General features: G+C 37.3%; 1 protein-coding gene across 2 annotated transcripts in view; it reads right to left on the bottom strand.

The window, feature by feature from the left end:
- Positions 1-337: 337 nt before the first annotated feature.
- The window catches only part of LOC127433124 (glycerophosphodiester phosphodiesterase domain-containing protein 5-like), a 32,219-nt gene continuing 14,828 nt past the window's right edge, over positions 338-17,728 (bottom strand). Inside the window, exons 3-18 of one of the 2 annotated variants that reach the window (XM_051684792.1) lie at positions 14,944-15,108; positions 9,247-9,350; positions 8,836-8,929; positions 7,409-7,468; positions 7,213-7,311; positions 6,937-7,030; positions 6,582-6,727; positions 6,264-6,346; positions 5,666-5,816; positions 5,335-5,556; positions 4,071-4,228; positions 3,527-3,674; positions 2,331-2,413; positions 1,952-1,966; positions 1,709-1,821; positions 338-1,419 (exon numbers count right to left, since the gene is read on the bottom strand). In XM_051684792.1, coding sequence (XP_051540752.1) covers positions 1,304-1,419; positions 1,709-1,821; positions 1,952-1,966; positions 2,331-2,413; positions 3,527-3,674; positions 4,071-4,228; positions 5,335-5,556; positions 5,666-5,816; positions 6,264-6,346; positions 6,582-6,727; positions 6,937-7,030; positions 7,213-7,311; positions 7,409-7,468; positions 8,836-8,929; positions 9,247-9,350; positions 14,944-15,060 — 1,803 coding nt within the window. In that variant the 5' untranslated portion in view covers positions 15,061-15,108 and the 3' untranslated portion in view covers positions 338-1,303. The remainder of the gene's footprint in view (positions 1,420-1,708; positions 1,822-1,951; positions 1,967-2,330; positions 2,414-3,526; positions 3,675-4,070; positions 4,229-5,334; positions 5,557-5,665; positions 5,817-6,263; positions 6,347-6,581; positions 6,728-6,936; positions 7,031-7,212; positions 7,312-7,408; positions 7,469-8,835; positions 8,930-9,246; positions 9,351-14,943; positions 15,109-17,728) is intronic. The other variant, XM_051684793.1, reaches the window with a different exon arrangement.

The raw sequence follows: 17,728 nt of genomic DNA, 5'->3' as shown, positions 1-17,728 counted from the left end.
GAGAATTTTCATTTTTGGGGGAACTATCCCTTTAAATGTGGAAACATTGCTAAAAGTGACTGGTTAAAGTTACTCACTTAAAACACAAATAGAGCATTCTATGCAAATTCAAGTGTTGTAAAGCCTGCAGTGTTTTAAAATGCAGTTTGGCAAAACATTTCAGCAAAATATGGCATCACAGTTATTGCTTTCTAAAAAAATGTAACTATAACTTTCTTTAATAACATTAACAAACATGTATTATCTAGTGCTTAACAGATTAAAAAATTACAAAACTTTGATTCAATAGGTATATTTTCATCTATATTCATATTTGAATGTACATGAACTACTGATTTGTTAAGAATTCTAGCCTAATGTTTGTTAATGACTTTTGTTAGTCACTATGTTACACAATAATTAAACCATGGACTCCGTATGTCTCTTCTGCAGCAGTCTTGACATATGATTACATAGAGTAAATTCAGGTAAATTTGGTAACTTTTTGCACAGAGATGAATAGCAAAAGTGGCTCATTTATCTCAATGTAAAAAGTGGCCCAATTTACCAGAATCCACCAAACATAGTAGCTAATAGTCCCTAAAACACAATTTTTAATTATTTTTTTTTATCCACTTTAACCCACAGACCTCATGAAAAACACAACACAATTGAGAAATATTTAATTAGAAAATAATCACTTAACAAGACATCAATACAGTAGAGTAGAAGTAAACCGATCTTTAGCTACTGTAATGAGATATATGAATCACCAGGAAGAAAATAAGATTACAAAAATAAAATATAAATAATAACATGACTCTATTAGCTTTACAGTCTGGCTAGTTTGGGTTAGCATAATTCTCCCTCTTTCACAAGAGATATAAAACCTTCCGTTCTGCCTTGCTTTGCTTTGAACATTTAGTCAATTGAACTTCAGTATGTTCTCCAGATCAAGAACATTATTAACAAGACACTTTTATTACCTGCTATTAACAGTTTGGACTCAAAATCACAATGCACATACTGCTACAGTAACTCAGCTCTGTTTTAAATGCAGTTTGACACAGCAAAAAACAGTACATAAGGCATCAAAGCAAAACACTGAAATGGAGGTTGAATACAGTACAAATTTCTGTACACAAGTTTGGATCTCAGAGTGCTCACACTCTTTATCTCCGAGTCCCCGGAGTTTGTGTAAATTAACGTAAAAAACAAATTTTCAGAGAAGAACATTCCAAAAAAGCAACTCTGGCTAAATAATATTGATAAGCTTGAGATGTTCCTTCCGTAAAATGGATTCAAACATGAAGTCCAGACTTCACTAAAGTTTAGCCGTATGATGCGTGGGCATCATGACGTCATGACGCGTATATGCATCCAGTCCATTTCCTGTGTACATGGAAAGCTCGTCTGTGCTACCAACACCATTGTTGATCTCTAAAGAATGAAGAGAGGAAAAAAATCTCATTAGCCAGGATCATGGGAGAGTTTCAGAGAGGATAGACCTCCACTAGGTGTTGATATTGGATCTTACATGGCAAAATTACGGTTTCTCAATGTCTTTATTTGTGCAATAAGTCTAGGTTTAACTGAACCTTAAGTCTTCTGAGTAAGTGTAAAAACTGAGAAACAGAGGGTGACCTCATACTGGAGAGGAAATGTTGCTTTACTGCTGCTTTATTAGCCAGGGCTCATCCACAAAGAGTTGTGGGCTCATGAGTCTCACCTGAAAATATGAGTTTCTCTTTCATGATGTTGACGTCACGGCTCGGCCGACGGACCACAGCGCTCAACATAATCTGCTCAGGGTTGTAGGTGCGTATGCCACTCATTTTCCACCTAAAAAGAGACACAAACCCACAACGTCACAAACAAACACACACAGTTCACATTGCTGGTTGCTTACTCCACCAAAACCACTTAACAGCATTTTAAAGCATTCTAACCCCAAAATACTCATCCTCATTACCTGATCAGGTGATAGCTGAGCAATTTCGGCGTGCAGCGGAAGACAGATGCATGCAAAGAGCAGAGGATAGAGAGAAAAAGAGGGAATAAGAGAGAAAGAGAGCGCCAGAGATAAAAGAGCAGAGCGATCAGTTCAAAAGCGACCAGCTGCCCAGCAGATACAGCAAGCACACACTAACTCAATATGAACACTTCAGCATTAACACACAGCTGAGACTGCTCGAAAAAAATCAGGCAGATGTTTGTGCAAGTGGGTGTGTAAAAGCTCAGTAACAGCTCACAGCACTTTGAATTGTCGTATATTACACAGACACTAAAGCATTTCCTTAAGTCAACATTAATAACACTTAAAACAGCTCAAAACATATGATAAAACTTACTTTTGAAATGTGAAAATGCCAATGACAATCGCTACAGAGATTAAATCAGAAGTAATCCATATCAGGCCATATTCCTCTGCACTCTAGAAAACAACAGGGCATGTTATAGCACCATTCGACCATTAGATGTCAGTATAATCCCGTAAAAGAGTATCAGAGCAGCAAGAGGGAACATGCACTGAAAAAAAAAATTTTGTGGTGAAGTAAATACAGCAGAAAAAAATTAAGTACTTTCTACATTGCATAAGTGATTTAAAGCATGAACTTGAAAATATTAAGTAAATTCCACTAAACTAAATTCAAGCTTATAATCTAGTTTATAAATATTATTTATGATCATTTGTTACATTATCTTTACAATGCATCATTATGTATCAATCCCAAAATAGAAAACCTTGACATATTTATTTGCTAATTTGAGTAAATTTCACTGGTAAATAAAATAAGTACATTTTAATTAACTTTTCGAAGCTGGTATTCCCAGCACGCACTGGCCTTGAACAATTAATATGCTTGCATGGTTTCACTGTTTGCACGTATTTATTATTTACACCGTTTTTATTGTTGATTTTGTTTTTACTTTTGGTAACTTCTTGCAGACTTCTGTGAAGTCTGAAGTTTATTTTCTACTCAAAATAAACAATTAGTGGTAAAAAAATTATCTGTTGATTGTCACTGTCATCTTTTTTTGTGCACCAAGAGTTGAGGTCTGTTTGTGCAACCCTGCATCTTGTTTTTACCGCCAATATTGCAAGGCAGTATTGTCTTATAGACTACATAGCATGTTTTAGGATGGAAGGCTTCCGTTCATCAAGTGGTAAATGATAAAACGTGTTTATAAAGGAAAACCCTAAATGCGGAATGTTCATTTAAATTGATGATTAAATACCATGTACAGTACATCGTAATTGTAAGTAAAAGTTGCTGTATTAATTGAAATGTTTAAGTTAAATTTACTCACTAACTTTAATCAATATTATGTAATGAAGTGAGGTAGACTTAATTTTATACCATTAAAATTCACTTTGAAAAATTGTGTGAAAAAAGTAAATCTTAAGTCATTATTTTTTTCCAGTGTAGACTGAATCCCAATCTGAATACATCTGTATATGTACGTATTTTGTATTTCTGTACTTAATAGAAGTATGCAAACTGAGATTGAGCCAGAGAGATATACTGAGAGAAAGCAGCAGTACCATGATCCAGATTGGATTAGGCACTTTCTTCAGGATGTGTGAAGCATCAGAAGAGACAGACTGGACCCCGCTGCACCACATGAGAGAGTAAAGCCACGGCTCGTTCACTGGATACACATTCACACTCACATTACTGCCAGCAAACTGCCTGCTCACAACACACACACACACACACACACACACACACACACACACACACACACACACACACACACACACACACACACACACACACACACACACACACACACACACACACACACACACACACGAGAGAGAGAGAGAGAGAACATCACTACTTTTATTGCTACATACAGTATCTCTGCTGACATTATGAATGTGTACGTCTGTGCACATTATAGGGAAAAATGTCTTTGCAATATAGGAAAACCAGACATTTTGTATATTATGAGGATATCCCAACTATTTTGGGTTTAGGGGTAGGGGATAAAAAATGTCATTAGCTCAGCATAAAAACAATAGAATTCATTGGAAGGTCCTCATAATGGTAGGTATACCAACATGTGTGTGTGCGTGTGTGTACCTGATATCCTGAACTCTGGCTTGACTGTAGTGCAGGGTAAGTGTACTGATTCCTCGGTCTTTCAGCTCAGCTACAGGAAGTTTCTCATCTGATGTCTGCTGCAGGAGTGGAACCGCTGCACGAACCTTCTTCCTGTACCAGTCAGGAGTCCACATCACCTACACACACACACACACAGAGAGAGAGAGATCCCCTTTTCATAAACACAATAGCTGATAAAGGCTTTTTAAAAATGTATATTAAATAAATTTTTCTGAATATTCAACACAGACTTTCCGAATATTACGACTTAAAATACTTCACTACTTGTTGAAGCAGTCTATTTAATTTTTTTTCTGTTAAAATATTTTCTTTTTTCCCAACTTAATGTGCAGCATCAACTACTGTATAAGGGAGTAATTTGTAGGTAGATTTCCCCACAAAAGTGAAAACACTGTTGCTCTGTGGCACTTTCAGTTAATTTTGAAAGCTCGACACAGCGACATTAGTGAAGTGACGGTATCAAATTTTTATATCACGTTATATGGTATTTTCAAGGTATTGTATTGAATTACAAAATGGGTTGAAAGATCAACTATTGTTTTTAATTACAGATTTAGTTAATTGTTTTCTACTTTTTCAAACCATATAAGATTCAAAGAGACATGGTGGCTTTCAAAAGTCTGAGTCCAATGCTTCTATTTTGCATTTATCTAATTTATTACAGTTTCTTTTCATTGCAAATGAACAAGTAACAACAATGGTAACATTTCAGGGGAAAAGTTTAATTGACCAAAAAAAAAAAAAAGAATCTTAGAGTTTCCTAGTAATTTGGTATGTCTTCCTATTATTGTAGGAAGCCCCTAAAAGTCCTAAAATTCAAGTTCAAATTTGATGTAATTCAAGTTCAAAACTGCAAATTAAATTTCAAGAAAATATCTGTTCAAATTCAAGTCCTAAAATTCAAGTTCAAGTCCCAATGGCACATATTTCATTCCATACTTTTCTTTAGATTATTCCTTACATAAGATTATGTATAAAGTTGCATGTTTTGCTGTTTATTTGAATGTTTGCTAAATGTGAACTGTAATTATTCTTTACATTTTTATTTTTTGACAAATGTACAGTAAACTACATTGCAAGTCCCCATTGGAAATTACAAAGTCGGAAAGCAAGGCTTTAACTGCCATTACAAATTGCCAGATGAATTGTGTAAAATAAAAAAAAATAAAAAAATAAAAGACTCAAAACCATAAACCACCACCCAGTGTTTTTGTGCTCTCACCTGCTCTGGTTGGATGCTGGATCTCTGAATCACCTTCAGTGCATCACTGACCCACAGCTGGTGTCGGGGGTGTTGGGGTGGAGGTCGCCGCAGACTGAAGATCACAGATCGATTTGTTCGAGCAGCCAGATGCAGAAGATCTGCTAGGCTACACACCGTCTGATTGGCCGTACGATTGCGGTCCTTCTCAGACATGAACTGCACTGTCCAGTATGGGTCATCCTGAGGGACAAATAACCTTGAACTCTTTATCCTAATACACACGTTAAAAAAAACACAACTGAGATGGTGGAAGAGAAAGAGTAGAGAGAGAGAGAGAGGGTGTAACTACCCTGAGGAACCAAAATCCAGCATTGAGACTACGGATTTCTGTCCAGTTAAAGAGCGAGGCGTCATTGTCCTGACGGGCAGGAAACAGCTTGTCCACATTTGTGGTCCTGCGTAATGTGTGATCCCTCATCAGAAATGGGACTCCGTCCAGACTAAGGAGATAGAAGCACCCAATCACTTTAGAGTTTTGTTATTGAGAGCCAATCAGATGCAAAGCTCAAACAAAGCTAGGACTGTGGCCGGTCCCTAGATTTTCCTTGTGCCCCCCTGAAAATTCAGACGCCCACCGGACCAACGCTGGAAAATGATCAAAGGGGCCTCACCCAAGCGAAATTATCGAGGAGGAGCACCCCCTGCCAGAAAATGAGATAAACTGATGAACTGTTGCCCACCCTAAATATCAAAATTCCCTGAGCATGAAACTGAGCATATTTGAACCAAACCCATCCGTCCCAAGACGGATCATACTTAGAGACCCAATTTCTCAATTTTGACAAAATGTAGTTACTGCAATTTTGCCTTTGCATAGCAGCAAAGAAGCTCTGCTATATTAATACATTCTCAAAACTTGCTTAACAAGAGAAAAAAAAAATGGATACCTGATGGCAACATCTGCTTCCAGGGCAGTGACTTTCTGTTGCAGAGCTTTACCGAAGGACATAATAGTGTGCTCTGGAGCAAGCTGAGAGAGACAGGAAGAGAGAAGCAGTGTGTATTGAGAATTACAGTCTCAACAGGAAGGAAGCTTTTGTCTGACAATCAGCTTATTGTTAAGACAAAGCGCAAGTGTGGCTCTCTAATGACTACAGCGGGAACATACAGTAAAGACCCTTCCAGTTCTTTCTAATCACTGAATTGACATTCGTGCTGTTGGAAAAACTGGACTGGAAAACCAGGATTAGGATCCACTGTCTCACCACTGGAGCTCCACGACGGCCAATGACAGCAGGACGAGGACCGAGCTTGGACCGGTCCATGATGCAGGGAGAAGAGATTAAGAGAGGAACCAGGTACAGCACCAGGAGAACACACACATAAGCCACCAGTATAACAATCTGAAGTCCTGAACACACAAGCACACAAACACAAATGAGAAAAAGGGTAGTATTTGGCAAGCACATTCTCTGTTTCACATACAAGTATTGTCAGATTGCTTTTGGTTTTGTTTATGGAACAGGATGCCTGATTAGAATTACACTAGTCCTCCTGTGTTTTCTCTTGTCTTTCTTTGGCCTGATCTGCCACTTGTCCCTCACATGAACTTAAACTCACTTGATCTTTCTCCTCGTGTCACCTGACTGGCGACGACCCACCCTAATGCTGTGATCACAGCTAAGGCCCCGATGTGCAGGAATGGACCTGTGAACTGCACCAGCAGAGACACAAGATGGGAATCAAGACACTCACAAATAACACACTATAGTTATAATAAAAAAACACAATGGCACATTACTGTGATCACATTTGGCTGGGGCTTAAATTAGTTTGAGATGAAGACATCCCGTATTAACACACTGCTGGGTCAAAGAGTAATACATTTTTTCTAACCTGTAGAGAAATAAGGACAATGTCCCATTCGTCCTGCCAAAAATCCTCAATGGACACAACAGCTGTGATGGTGGTGAGAAGAACAGCCAGAACTACAATCTAAGGAAAACAAAACCCAGTGATTCAATGTGCATCCATTCAAACCTCAATCTGAGTAGTTCAGACATGAAAACATTTGAAAAAGGCGCAGTCTTACCTTATGGATCCAGTACAAGTTAAGCTGTTGTCCCAGTACAATGTGACTAAGTGCAAGAATCTGAAAACAATAGATCTCTAATTAATCATTTTAACATGTTCTCATCAAATGAAACTTACAATAAACTTATTGCAGGGAGAGTACCAGTGTGTTTTTTATATACATTGATCAGCCACAACATTAAAACCACCTGCCTAATATTGTGTAGGTCCCCCTCGTGCCACATTCTGAGATGCTATTCTTCTCACCACAATTGTACAGAGTGGTTATCTGAGTTACCGTAGACTTTGTCCGTTCGAACCAGTCTCGCCACTCTCTGTTGACCTTTCTCATCAACAAGGCATTTTGTTTTTGGCACCATTCTCAGTAAATTCTAGAGACTGTTGTGTGTGAAAATCCAAGGAGATCAGCAGTTACAGAAATACTCAAACCAGCCTGTTTGGCACCAACAATCATCCATGCGATTATCTAATCAGCCAATCGTGTGGCAGCAGTGCATAAAATCACGCATATACAGGTCAGGAGCTTCAGTTAATGTTCACATCAACCATCAGAATGGGGAAAAATGTGATCTCAGTGATTTAGACCGTGGCAGGATTGTTGGTGCCAGACGGGCTGGTTTGAGTATTTCTGTAACTGCTGATCTCCTGGGATTTTCACACACAACAGTCTCTAGAATTTACTCAGAATGCTGCCAAAACAAAAAACATCCAGTGAGCGGCAGTTCTGTGGACGGAAATGCCTTGTTGATGAGAGAGGTCAACAGAGCATGGCCAGACTGGTTCGAACTGACAAAGTCTACAGTAACTCAGATAACCGCTCTGTACAATTTTGGTGAGAAGAATAGCATCTCAGAATGCTATTCTGACATGCGGGTTGGCTCTGTTTTGGCTGCACAAGGGGGACCTACACAATATTAGGCAGGTGGTTTTAATGTTGTGGCTGATCAGTGTGTGTGTGTATATATATTTATTAGGGAGAATTATTTGCCCCATAGATCTGTCCCATCCCTATCTTAGCTAAAGCAATACTAAGCCCATAACTAACGGTAGATAGGGCAAGAACAGAACATTATTAAATTAAAAAATTTTTTTTTTTTTGCCTTTTTGCCCCAAATCCTGGTTGATGTCTGACAGTACTCCAGAGATTAAGTTTCCTGACTGAGGGCACAATCGTGGTAGCTCGTGGATCGCCCATTGTGGGGTTTGAACCTACAGCCTATCTGTTACTGACCCAGATCTTTAACCTAGGCTACTCCAGCAATCAATATGAACATTAGTTTTAATTTAGTTTGAATTAAGTTAAATTCTACATAGGAGACATTTCAGACTTACAATGTAAATGCGACAATTAAAAGCCGATTTAAAGTTTAAACGCACTGCTCTCTCTCTGTGTTTGACACATATTTGTGTGTAATGAGCACTTACCATTAAAAATGCAGTGTAAGTGAATCCTGTGAGTGTTGTGGCAAGAATAGGGACTGTGCCATCCTTCCAAACACCCGAATTATTATATAACAACCTGCCAGAGAAACAATCCAACAAGAGCTGCTCACAGACAACAGCATGGTAAAAAACACCGGCATGCTGAAACCCACCGATCATGCAATACACATCGGAGAGTAATACTACGGTTTGCCAACCGTTTGGATATTATGCAATTCATGATGTGAATAGAACTGTGGGAATCTTGCAACTAAATTTCAGAAAGCTTATAGAACATGTTCTAACAAGGTTGATGCCAGCTTTGCACAGAGGGCACACATCAGGGTCTAGAGTTAATGAACAGCAGACTTCACTGCTATAAAAGCAGACTCCTCTAAACTGGGCTGAACTCACCAGTTGAACTCGTTGTAGTCATTACGAGCTTCCCACCAGAAGTACGACCATGCGAGGAGGAGAAGAAATGAACAGCAGAGTAAGAAGAACCATGAACATTCCCACTGAAAAACAAAAGCAAGAAGTGATGTAAACACACATGACACATTCTCTCGAATCACTGCAGACTGACAACCAAACTACTGGTTGAGTTTTCAACTTGTCAGTCCTGATACAATACATTTTTTATTTATTAGTTTTAAATTGTACAATTTAAAAGAGCACCTATTATGGTTTTTAAACGTGGCTAATTTTGTTTTAAAAGTCTTATACAATAGATTTACATGCATCCAAGATCAAAAAACACTTTAATTTGCTCATAATTTAAATAGCAGCATTACCTTTTTTCCCCAATGTCAACAACGACTCGTTCAATGATCCGTTCTAAAGGATTCATTCTAAACTCCTCCTTTCAGAGAGCCTACTCTGCTCTGATTGGTCAGATGTCCCAGTCTGTTGTGATTGGTCTACCGCTTAGTGTAGTGTTTGAGGGCGGGTCAAAACTGTTCGCGAGCAGCCAATGAAGACCAGAGGCGGGTTTTTTTGTTACCAAATTACGTAGGTTAGTACAGGAAGTAAGTCTGGAATTACTAACGACTCATTTCAGGTGTTCAGAATCGGTTCTTTATTTTGGGAGTCAATAACTCCATTTGTCGTGCACTTTGATTTTTGAAACTTTGCAGACTTTTTTACATTCACAATCAGCTATATAACACACTACATGAAAGGTTATATTTGAAAAACCACAACAGGTGCTCTTTAACATCTTTTTTTTATCCCTCAAAAGCTATAAGAGTGTGTAGATATAATAATATTAGAAGGCGAGTCTTTGAGCAGAAAATGAAACTGTATTCGCAACCCATTTTATTTCTGTAATAATTTTAAAAGGTAGGAGCGTTTGCCACGAGGTCAGCTGCCTTCTGAAAAAATGCTGCCTTTAGATAAAGATTCTGAGTTGATGCCAGACTTTATATACAAATTCGCATGTCCTCTGTATTTGCAGGGACCCCCTTTTCAATATTTTTCAATAAAATTTGACAAACTCACTCATTGATTCTCTCCCCAGCCTCTTAAATGTTTGTGTCCCCAAGAATACAAAAACCTTTTTAGAGTTAAGGATGGAGCAAGAATCATTCACATCAGAGCTTAGATGTTCAACTTTAGCTAATATTTTTTTTCATTTGAAACCAAATTAATTTAGCTACGTTTACGCCTCTCATCTACACTAGAACTGCGTTTTCCTCCACCAAAAAATACTCTCTACTACAACATAATTTGGAAATCAATGACACTAGGAAACTGAAAATGGTTTAGAGTGAATGTGTCTAGATGTAAAACCTTAGGACAATTCACCCTATATTTGACAGCTGACTGACAATTTAACAATAACATTGAAATATAATGTGATTGGGACTAATGTCCCATACATAAACTGGGAGATGAGAGGATTTTATGGGATGTCTGCCACATGGACCAAAGCATGAAAGGTGTTTATAAATAGAGGAATGAGAGGATGAGGGTTAATTCTCTTTAGCATTACACCCAACAGGCTTCCATATTAAAATGGTATTTCAGCACTTGATTCATACATGAAGCTTTTTGCCAACTCTGACAATCCACATTTGGACACAAAGCCCTCAACAACATCAGACAACATGCTTCAAACAGCTCAAGTAGCAAACAATTGAGTACATCAACAACAACTCATGCAGAGTTTTCGAATTATTCCACTCAAGCCCAGTATAGACTTCAAAATGGACTGACTCATGTTGTATTTGTCTTTTGGATTGCGGCAGAGTTGAGACATTGAGAGATGTCACTCTTCAGCGGAAGACACATTTTGATCCGGTGTTCATTCATGACAGCTGTTAATCCCTCAATCCAATTATCTCCTCCAGACCTGCTCATCGGATAGGACACATCATCACCATGCTCTAATTATAAAGTGGGCGGGGCTAATAGTAGTGACAGCCTGAACCAGCCAATCACAGAGCTTCTAATTAGTAAGCTCTCAATGACAAGGTGTTACTGCAGAAACCTGGTTGAAGTGGAAAGATGAACTAATGGCTGCATAGCTGAGCGACTTTTCAGGAATTGAAAATAAATAAAACTAGGGCTGTCAAGTTAAGGTGTTAATTCAGTGTGCTTTAAAATATAATGCGTTAAAAAAAATGTAAGCAATTAATCATTCCTCCGGATCGTAACAAGGAATTTTAAGCGTCTGTCTAATGCATGAACATACACTCACTGAGCACTTTACTGTGTACAGGTGTCTCTTACAAAGTGCTCACTGAGTGTATATGCATTCTTAGTAAAGCCCTTATAAGAAGTCTATCTCAGACAGATTGATGCGTTAAATTGCAAAAAGGATTGCTGTGGACTGTAGGTCAATGATAGGCTTGTTAATTGATATGGTAATAAACAATATATTGCATTATAAAGCAACTTTTTGAATTGCCTAATCAATGCTTTACTTCTCTGCCACAATAATGTATGTATATTTTGTTTATATACTGTATAACTGCATGAATATTTTAATTATCTGAATTATTATACTTATTATACAGTTTCTGGTTGCAATTTATTTTACAGTATGTGTACCTTCAGTATACTTACAGTCAGGGTTGGGAGGGTTACTTTTGAAATTCCACTACAGATTACATGCTGTAATATGTAATTTGTAATGTATTCTGTTAGATTATTCAAGGTCAGTAACGTATTCCAAATACTTTGGATTACTTCTTCAGCACTGGTAGATTTTTTCACTTGTTTCGACTATAAAAACTCTGCCAGTACACTAAGACAAAATACATTCTCTGAAAAACCTAAATATCTTATGCAGTGTTGTTTCTAAAACAAGATAAATCAAACTGATCTTGTTTTAAGGATTTTTTGATATTTTTACAGGAAAACAATACAAAAATTATCATCAAGAATACAATTTTTGCCCTAATATCAAAGGTCTTACTAGAAAAAAAGAAATTATGATCCCAACGTGAATTATCTTGATAAAAAAAATATGATCGTGCCTGGTAACGTGCATGTAAAATGGCTAGAAATAGCATTTTAGCTTAGCGTAAAGCTGACAATTTACACAAGGTTTATTTCTATTTCTTCTGCTCCAAACTTCACCGCTGTTCAAATGCACTTTGGATCACATCATTTATATGTATAAATGTTTTCCATCTGAAAGGACTAAATATTAAATTAAACAAATGACAATAAAATGCAAAGTAATCTCTTCAGTAATCAAGATACTTTTTGAATGTAACTGTATTCTAATTATCAATGATTTAAATTGTAACTGTAGTTATATTTTGTATTTTAAATATGTAATCCTGTTACATGTATTCTGTTACTCCCCAACACTGCTTACTGTGTACTTACCCAAGAAAGTACTGAGTAATATTAGGTAACTACATGCACTTAATATGGGTTGAAATTATATAGTACGTAAATGTAGAACAGTACTGTAAAATAAAGTGCTACCATAATTGTTTATATAAAATTATTTATATTTATTCATTATATATTGAATTATTTTATTTTGAGGGCCTTCTTTGGCAAATATTGATATATACACAATTACATCATTAATTAAAGGTGCACTTAGTCATTTTTGTGTTCATATCATCTTGGACACTGACCCCTAGTGGTGTGGATGCAACATCATTCAAAATCAATTGTTTTCAGTTTCAGATGCCATAGTAGAAATTCACTTTTCACAATTAGCCATGATTAATTTAATCCATGAATGAAAGTGTCCAATAACAGGGTGGTTACTGAGATTAAGCGAGTAGTATTCAGCTGGTCTTGTGATTCTAATATGGCTGCCTCCATGAGGGGACCCTCTCCATGTAGAATAAAACAGCTTTTATAAGGTTACTGATGTGACTAGAGTCTTCATCTCACTTGTGTGTCATGATTTTATACATATGTTTCAAAATTACAATTCAATTCTTTAGGAGTAAAACTTTTTTACTGAGGTAAAATTATTGAGTGTACCTTTAAATCACCATATAATGTAATTACTTAGATTAAACTTAATAAAACCCATGAACTCAATCATTACAACTTTTTGGAATGGAATACTAGTGTACTGCTTACTGCATACTCCACAGTATATACTATTCTGAGTACTCCAGAGAGCCATGTATGCATAATTAAATGATAAACATTTAAAAACGTAGTATGCTACCTTCTTGTCACATGACACTGCCATGTTGCATGTTGTATTCCAACAATTATCAACACCTATAAAGCTATTTTGCCATTTCAATCCAATTTTGTGTAAAATTCTCTTAACTTTAGGCAGCCCAATCAAATAATGAGTCAAGAAAGCAATTACAAGTTGTTGATTTTACTCCCTGTTCTGCCAAGTTAGGCACATTGCAATTTAATACACAGAATGAGTTGTATGCAATTTCAAACTCAGCCAGAGAAAGAGACAGATGTCCCACTTGACTAACACAACACAATTACATATTGTAGTCTTACAATAACACTGTAAAACATCTGTACTGCATTTGTTCAATATGAGATAGACAGTTCAAAAGCAAAAGATCTTTGTGGGTTGAGCAGACATTGATTAAACAAGTTATTTTGGCATTATACACAGCATAGTTTCATCATTGTTGGCAGACATTCTTGGATATTTTTGGGTTAGTTGGTTATGTGAAGCCCATGGAAATTTTGAAGATGGAAAACTGCAAAAGGAATTACAAAAATTCTCTCCAGATGTTCTTGCATAAGTTTCTGAGTCTTCAGCTAAATCTGGATTCTGTGGTTTATAGAGACAATAGCTACATGTATGTTTGGAATAGCTTACTACTCAACGTATAATGTCCATAGACAACAACGTAGCATAAAGCATTCTGTTTCACATACTGTACTACTGAAGCTGAGCTTGATGTCTTATCATTGAAACTAATTATTGACCCATTTATATATTTGATTTTCTTTAAACTTCAGAGGATATTTCTACATTTGAGCTTAATTCCTTATCAATATTAGAGTAGTTTAGGTAAAGTTAAGTGTTGATTTCAAGTCTGGCTGTAGCTCAGTTCAGGTCAGAACATTTGATCACTATGCTGGAATAGATGCTCTGTTGAAATAACTGGCTTCTGGTTGAATAACTTTGCTAGTTAATGTCAGTATCCAGTCTGGTGTCACCAGACATTGAGTGAACAAGTCAAAGAGACAGAAAGAGAGACATTGAGAGAAAGAGAGAGAAACCTTATTAAGCCACTCTGTGTGTAGTTTACAGATTGTAATTGACCTACAACACGTCCTCCAGGGAATGTGAAACCCTGGCTCGAGTTTCTCTCAGTCTGATGGAGAGACAGTCAAACAGTAGAGTAGAAAGGGATTTTGCTTCATTATGACAGACCAAGTTGCCCTTCGGTTCTACTATTTGCCTTAAAAGGACAGTGGAGATATTCGTGACTGGAATCAATAAGTAACTGAATTAATGTTAGGTAATAATTAGAGCAAAAGCTTGTCTCCTAATGGCAGGACTTAACAAGGGGCCAATAACACATCAGATCAGTGGCATTTTGTCCTCAATCTTCTGTGTGCACTTGCAGCTGCCTTTATCTGGTTAGAATACAATGGCTTCCCCCACAGTAGTTGTACGGAAAATGATAATGCCGTTGTTACCTTGGAGCTGTTGTCATGGGAGCGTTGGTACCGTTTCCAGCGCCAGCCGTAGATCCCGGTCAGGCAGGACAAACACAGCTGTCTCTCATAGACCTGTAAGGGTTGGTGTTTCACCATAGTCAGGCCACAGCTGATCTGCAGACATCCCACTCGCAAAACGCAATCCTGCAAGAACAACCAGGTACATCGGAGTTGGATAAACTTCATCCATAAAACACTGTTGAAACTCTGTCTGCAACTAAATATTACTGTCAATGTTGATTTTGTACTGAAAAACTGAGGGGAGGATTTAGCGGTTTAGCTTTGAGTCTGGGAAACTTGCCTAAGGACAACATACCATAGAAAATCCTACCTTGCCATAGACTAGGTACATAAACAGTATGCCAGTAATAATTGCATGAAATCTGTAGGTGGAAGGTAATGAGAGTTAAGTTTATTGTTGGTTTTGCCAATTTTAAGCCATATGTAATAAAGAGAACAAAATTTCTCTAGAAGCATGCCATCACATGTGAAAAAGAAATTGACAGTTTTCAGCAGCTGAAAACAATGGCAACAATGGCCCTATACACAACAAAAAGCAATTAAACAAGATATACTAAGAGTAATAAACACAATGGAGACTACAGCACAAACAACACCAAATGACAAAGACTGGTGGACAACAGATACATTTTGACACGCTCAAAATAACATTGTAGAAATGTGTGGAGACTTTGTTTCAGAATTTCTGTCCGTCCAAAAGTAATAAGTTTATTTCACAAACATTACTTAAAAAACAGGGCAAAATATTATGGTTGGGAACCAAGAACCGGTTCTTATTCAGAACCACGTCCATGTTTAAAAAAAAAAAATACAGAAACCGAATGATTGCCATGACGATTTAGTCGATCCAGCTCTGTTCCTGCTTGGTGTCGGACTCCACTGCTACATGTCGCTGAAAGATGACAACAAACTACAGCCAGTGCCAGCCAGACATCACTTCAGTCTGTTGACTTCGGAGGATGAACTGATGCCAACTCCAACTGTAAGACATGGGATACTACATATGCCACTGCCTGAACCTTGGACTTAGGATAGACCCCACCGAACCTCACCGAAATGACCAACAGGTTGAACTGCCATGCACCTCATTAATCTCTGCCTGCATCACCTATGTCTACTGATGGACTACACTCTTAAAATGGAATACATAGACTATCATTTAATTGCCAACAAAAGCCTTCATCAGCCAACTAACAAAGGACAATGCAATGTAAACTTCTACAGTTAATCCAGGATGGACTTCAAAGACATTAGTCATTAATCTTAAAAAAAATATATTTTTTTTTTTTTTTTTTTTTTTAAAACAATGGACCTTAACGCTTACATAATTTACAAATTTAAATCCATGACTTGCACTGCACATAAATAACTAATATTGGCATTATATTAATGTTGTTTAGCCAGAGGGGAACTGGCCCCCACAGTGAGCCTGGTTTCTCCCAAGGTTATTTTTCTCCATTAACAAACATCTTATGGAGTTTTGTGTTCCTTGCCACACTCACCTTCAGCACAGGGGTTCTAAATACAATTATTATTAAATTATTAATTTCTATACACAATCATATTTAGTCAAACTACACAATGATCTCTCTAAGACTTAATAGATATTCCAGGTTCATTTTTTGAAGCTGCTTTGAAACAATGTGCGTTTTGAAAAGCGCTATACAAATAAAAATGACTTGACGATTTGTGAAACACAGGTTGATTCTCAGTGCTAAGAATGTAGAGAATAGACTTGCATTCTTATGAAGACTAGTATTGCCAAGCTATCTTGGAAGAACGAACTTTGATGGAGTATAATGCGCAAGCTTATGGCAGGAAACTCTTGAGGGAAAACACAATGATACATTTCCTAAATGTCTGTAACCGCAGTACTGGGTTCATGCCCACAAGTCACCATCCGATGGATCCCCGATATTCGGCCAGATCAAAGAGCACATTCAGGTAATTTGATGCAATCTCTGTACTTGCATTCTTGAGCATTGGTGTTGAACTTCAGCAGTGGATGATGACATCGAATGAGTCCATGAGAATATAGACCGCGATGGGAGAAGAGTGTCATCCATTGTTCCTGGCAGGCTACTCTGCCTTGCAGGTTACATTTGGTTAGGATTAGATTGGGGGCGGGGTTAGGGCATCTGCTGCCTGTCAGGAACAAACGTGGCACCACTGTACAATGGGCAATGTCAGAACACAAAAGAACGCACATTGAGAAACAGCCATACTGTATAGCGCAACCAACGTAGTCCGATTTTCGAATGAATGAATCTTTTGAGTTGGTTCTTTGGAATCCACAGCGCGAAACACATTGCAACCTGTAGTCTGATTCACGAACAAATGATTCTTATGAGTTGGTTCTTTTGAATCTACACTGCAAAACACACTGCGCTACCTCCTGAACGAATCGGTCGCATTCTTTTTAGTGAATGATAAACATTATGACAATGTGAGCTTTGTTGTAATAAGTGGTATTTTGTAAAAAAAAAAAAAATGAATTATTTACCTTAAAATAATGATCTTAATTAAAAACCTTTTGCATGAATTGGTTCTGTTAAAATACGGTATAAAATAATCTCATAATTTGGTAACATGTTGCTGAGGGCAGTAAATCCAATAAGAAATCCAATAAGAAATGTTTTTATTTCAAAATATTTCTTCCTTAAAAGTACGTTTTACTTGTGTCTCAAACAAAACCTTTACAAAAACCTTTTAAAAGTGAAAGCCACTTACCTTGCAACCTTTT

The sequence above is a fragment of the Myxocyprinus asiaticus genome, chromosome 42 (assembly GCF_019703515.2).
Source record: "Myxocyprinus asiaticus isolate MX2 ecotype Aquarium Trade chromosome 42, UBuf_Myxa_2, whole genome shotgun sequence".
Classification (NCBI taxonomy): Eukaryota; Metazoa; Chordata; class Actinopteri; order Cypriniformes; family Catostomidae; genus Myxocyprinus; species Myxocyprinus asiaticus.
This window is presented reverse-complemented; position numbering and strand designations above follow the sequence as displayed.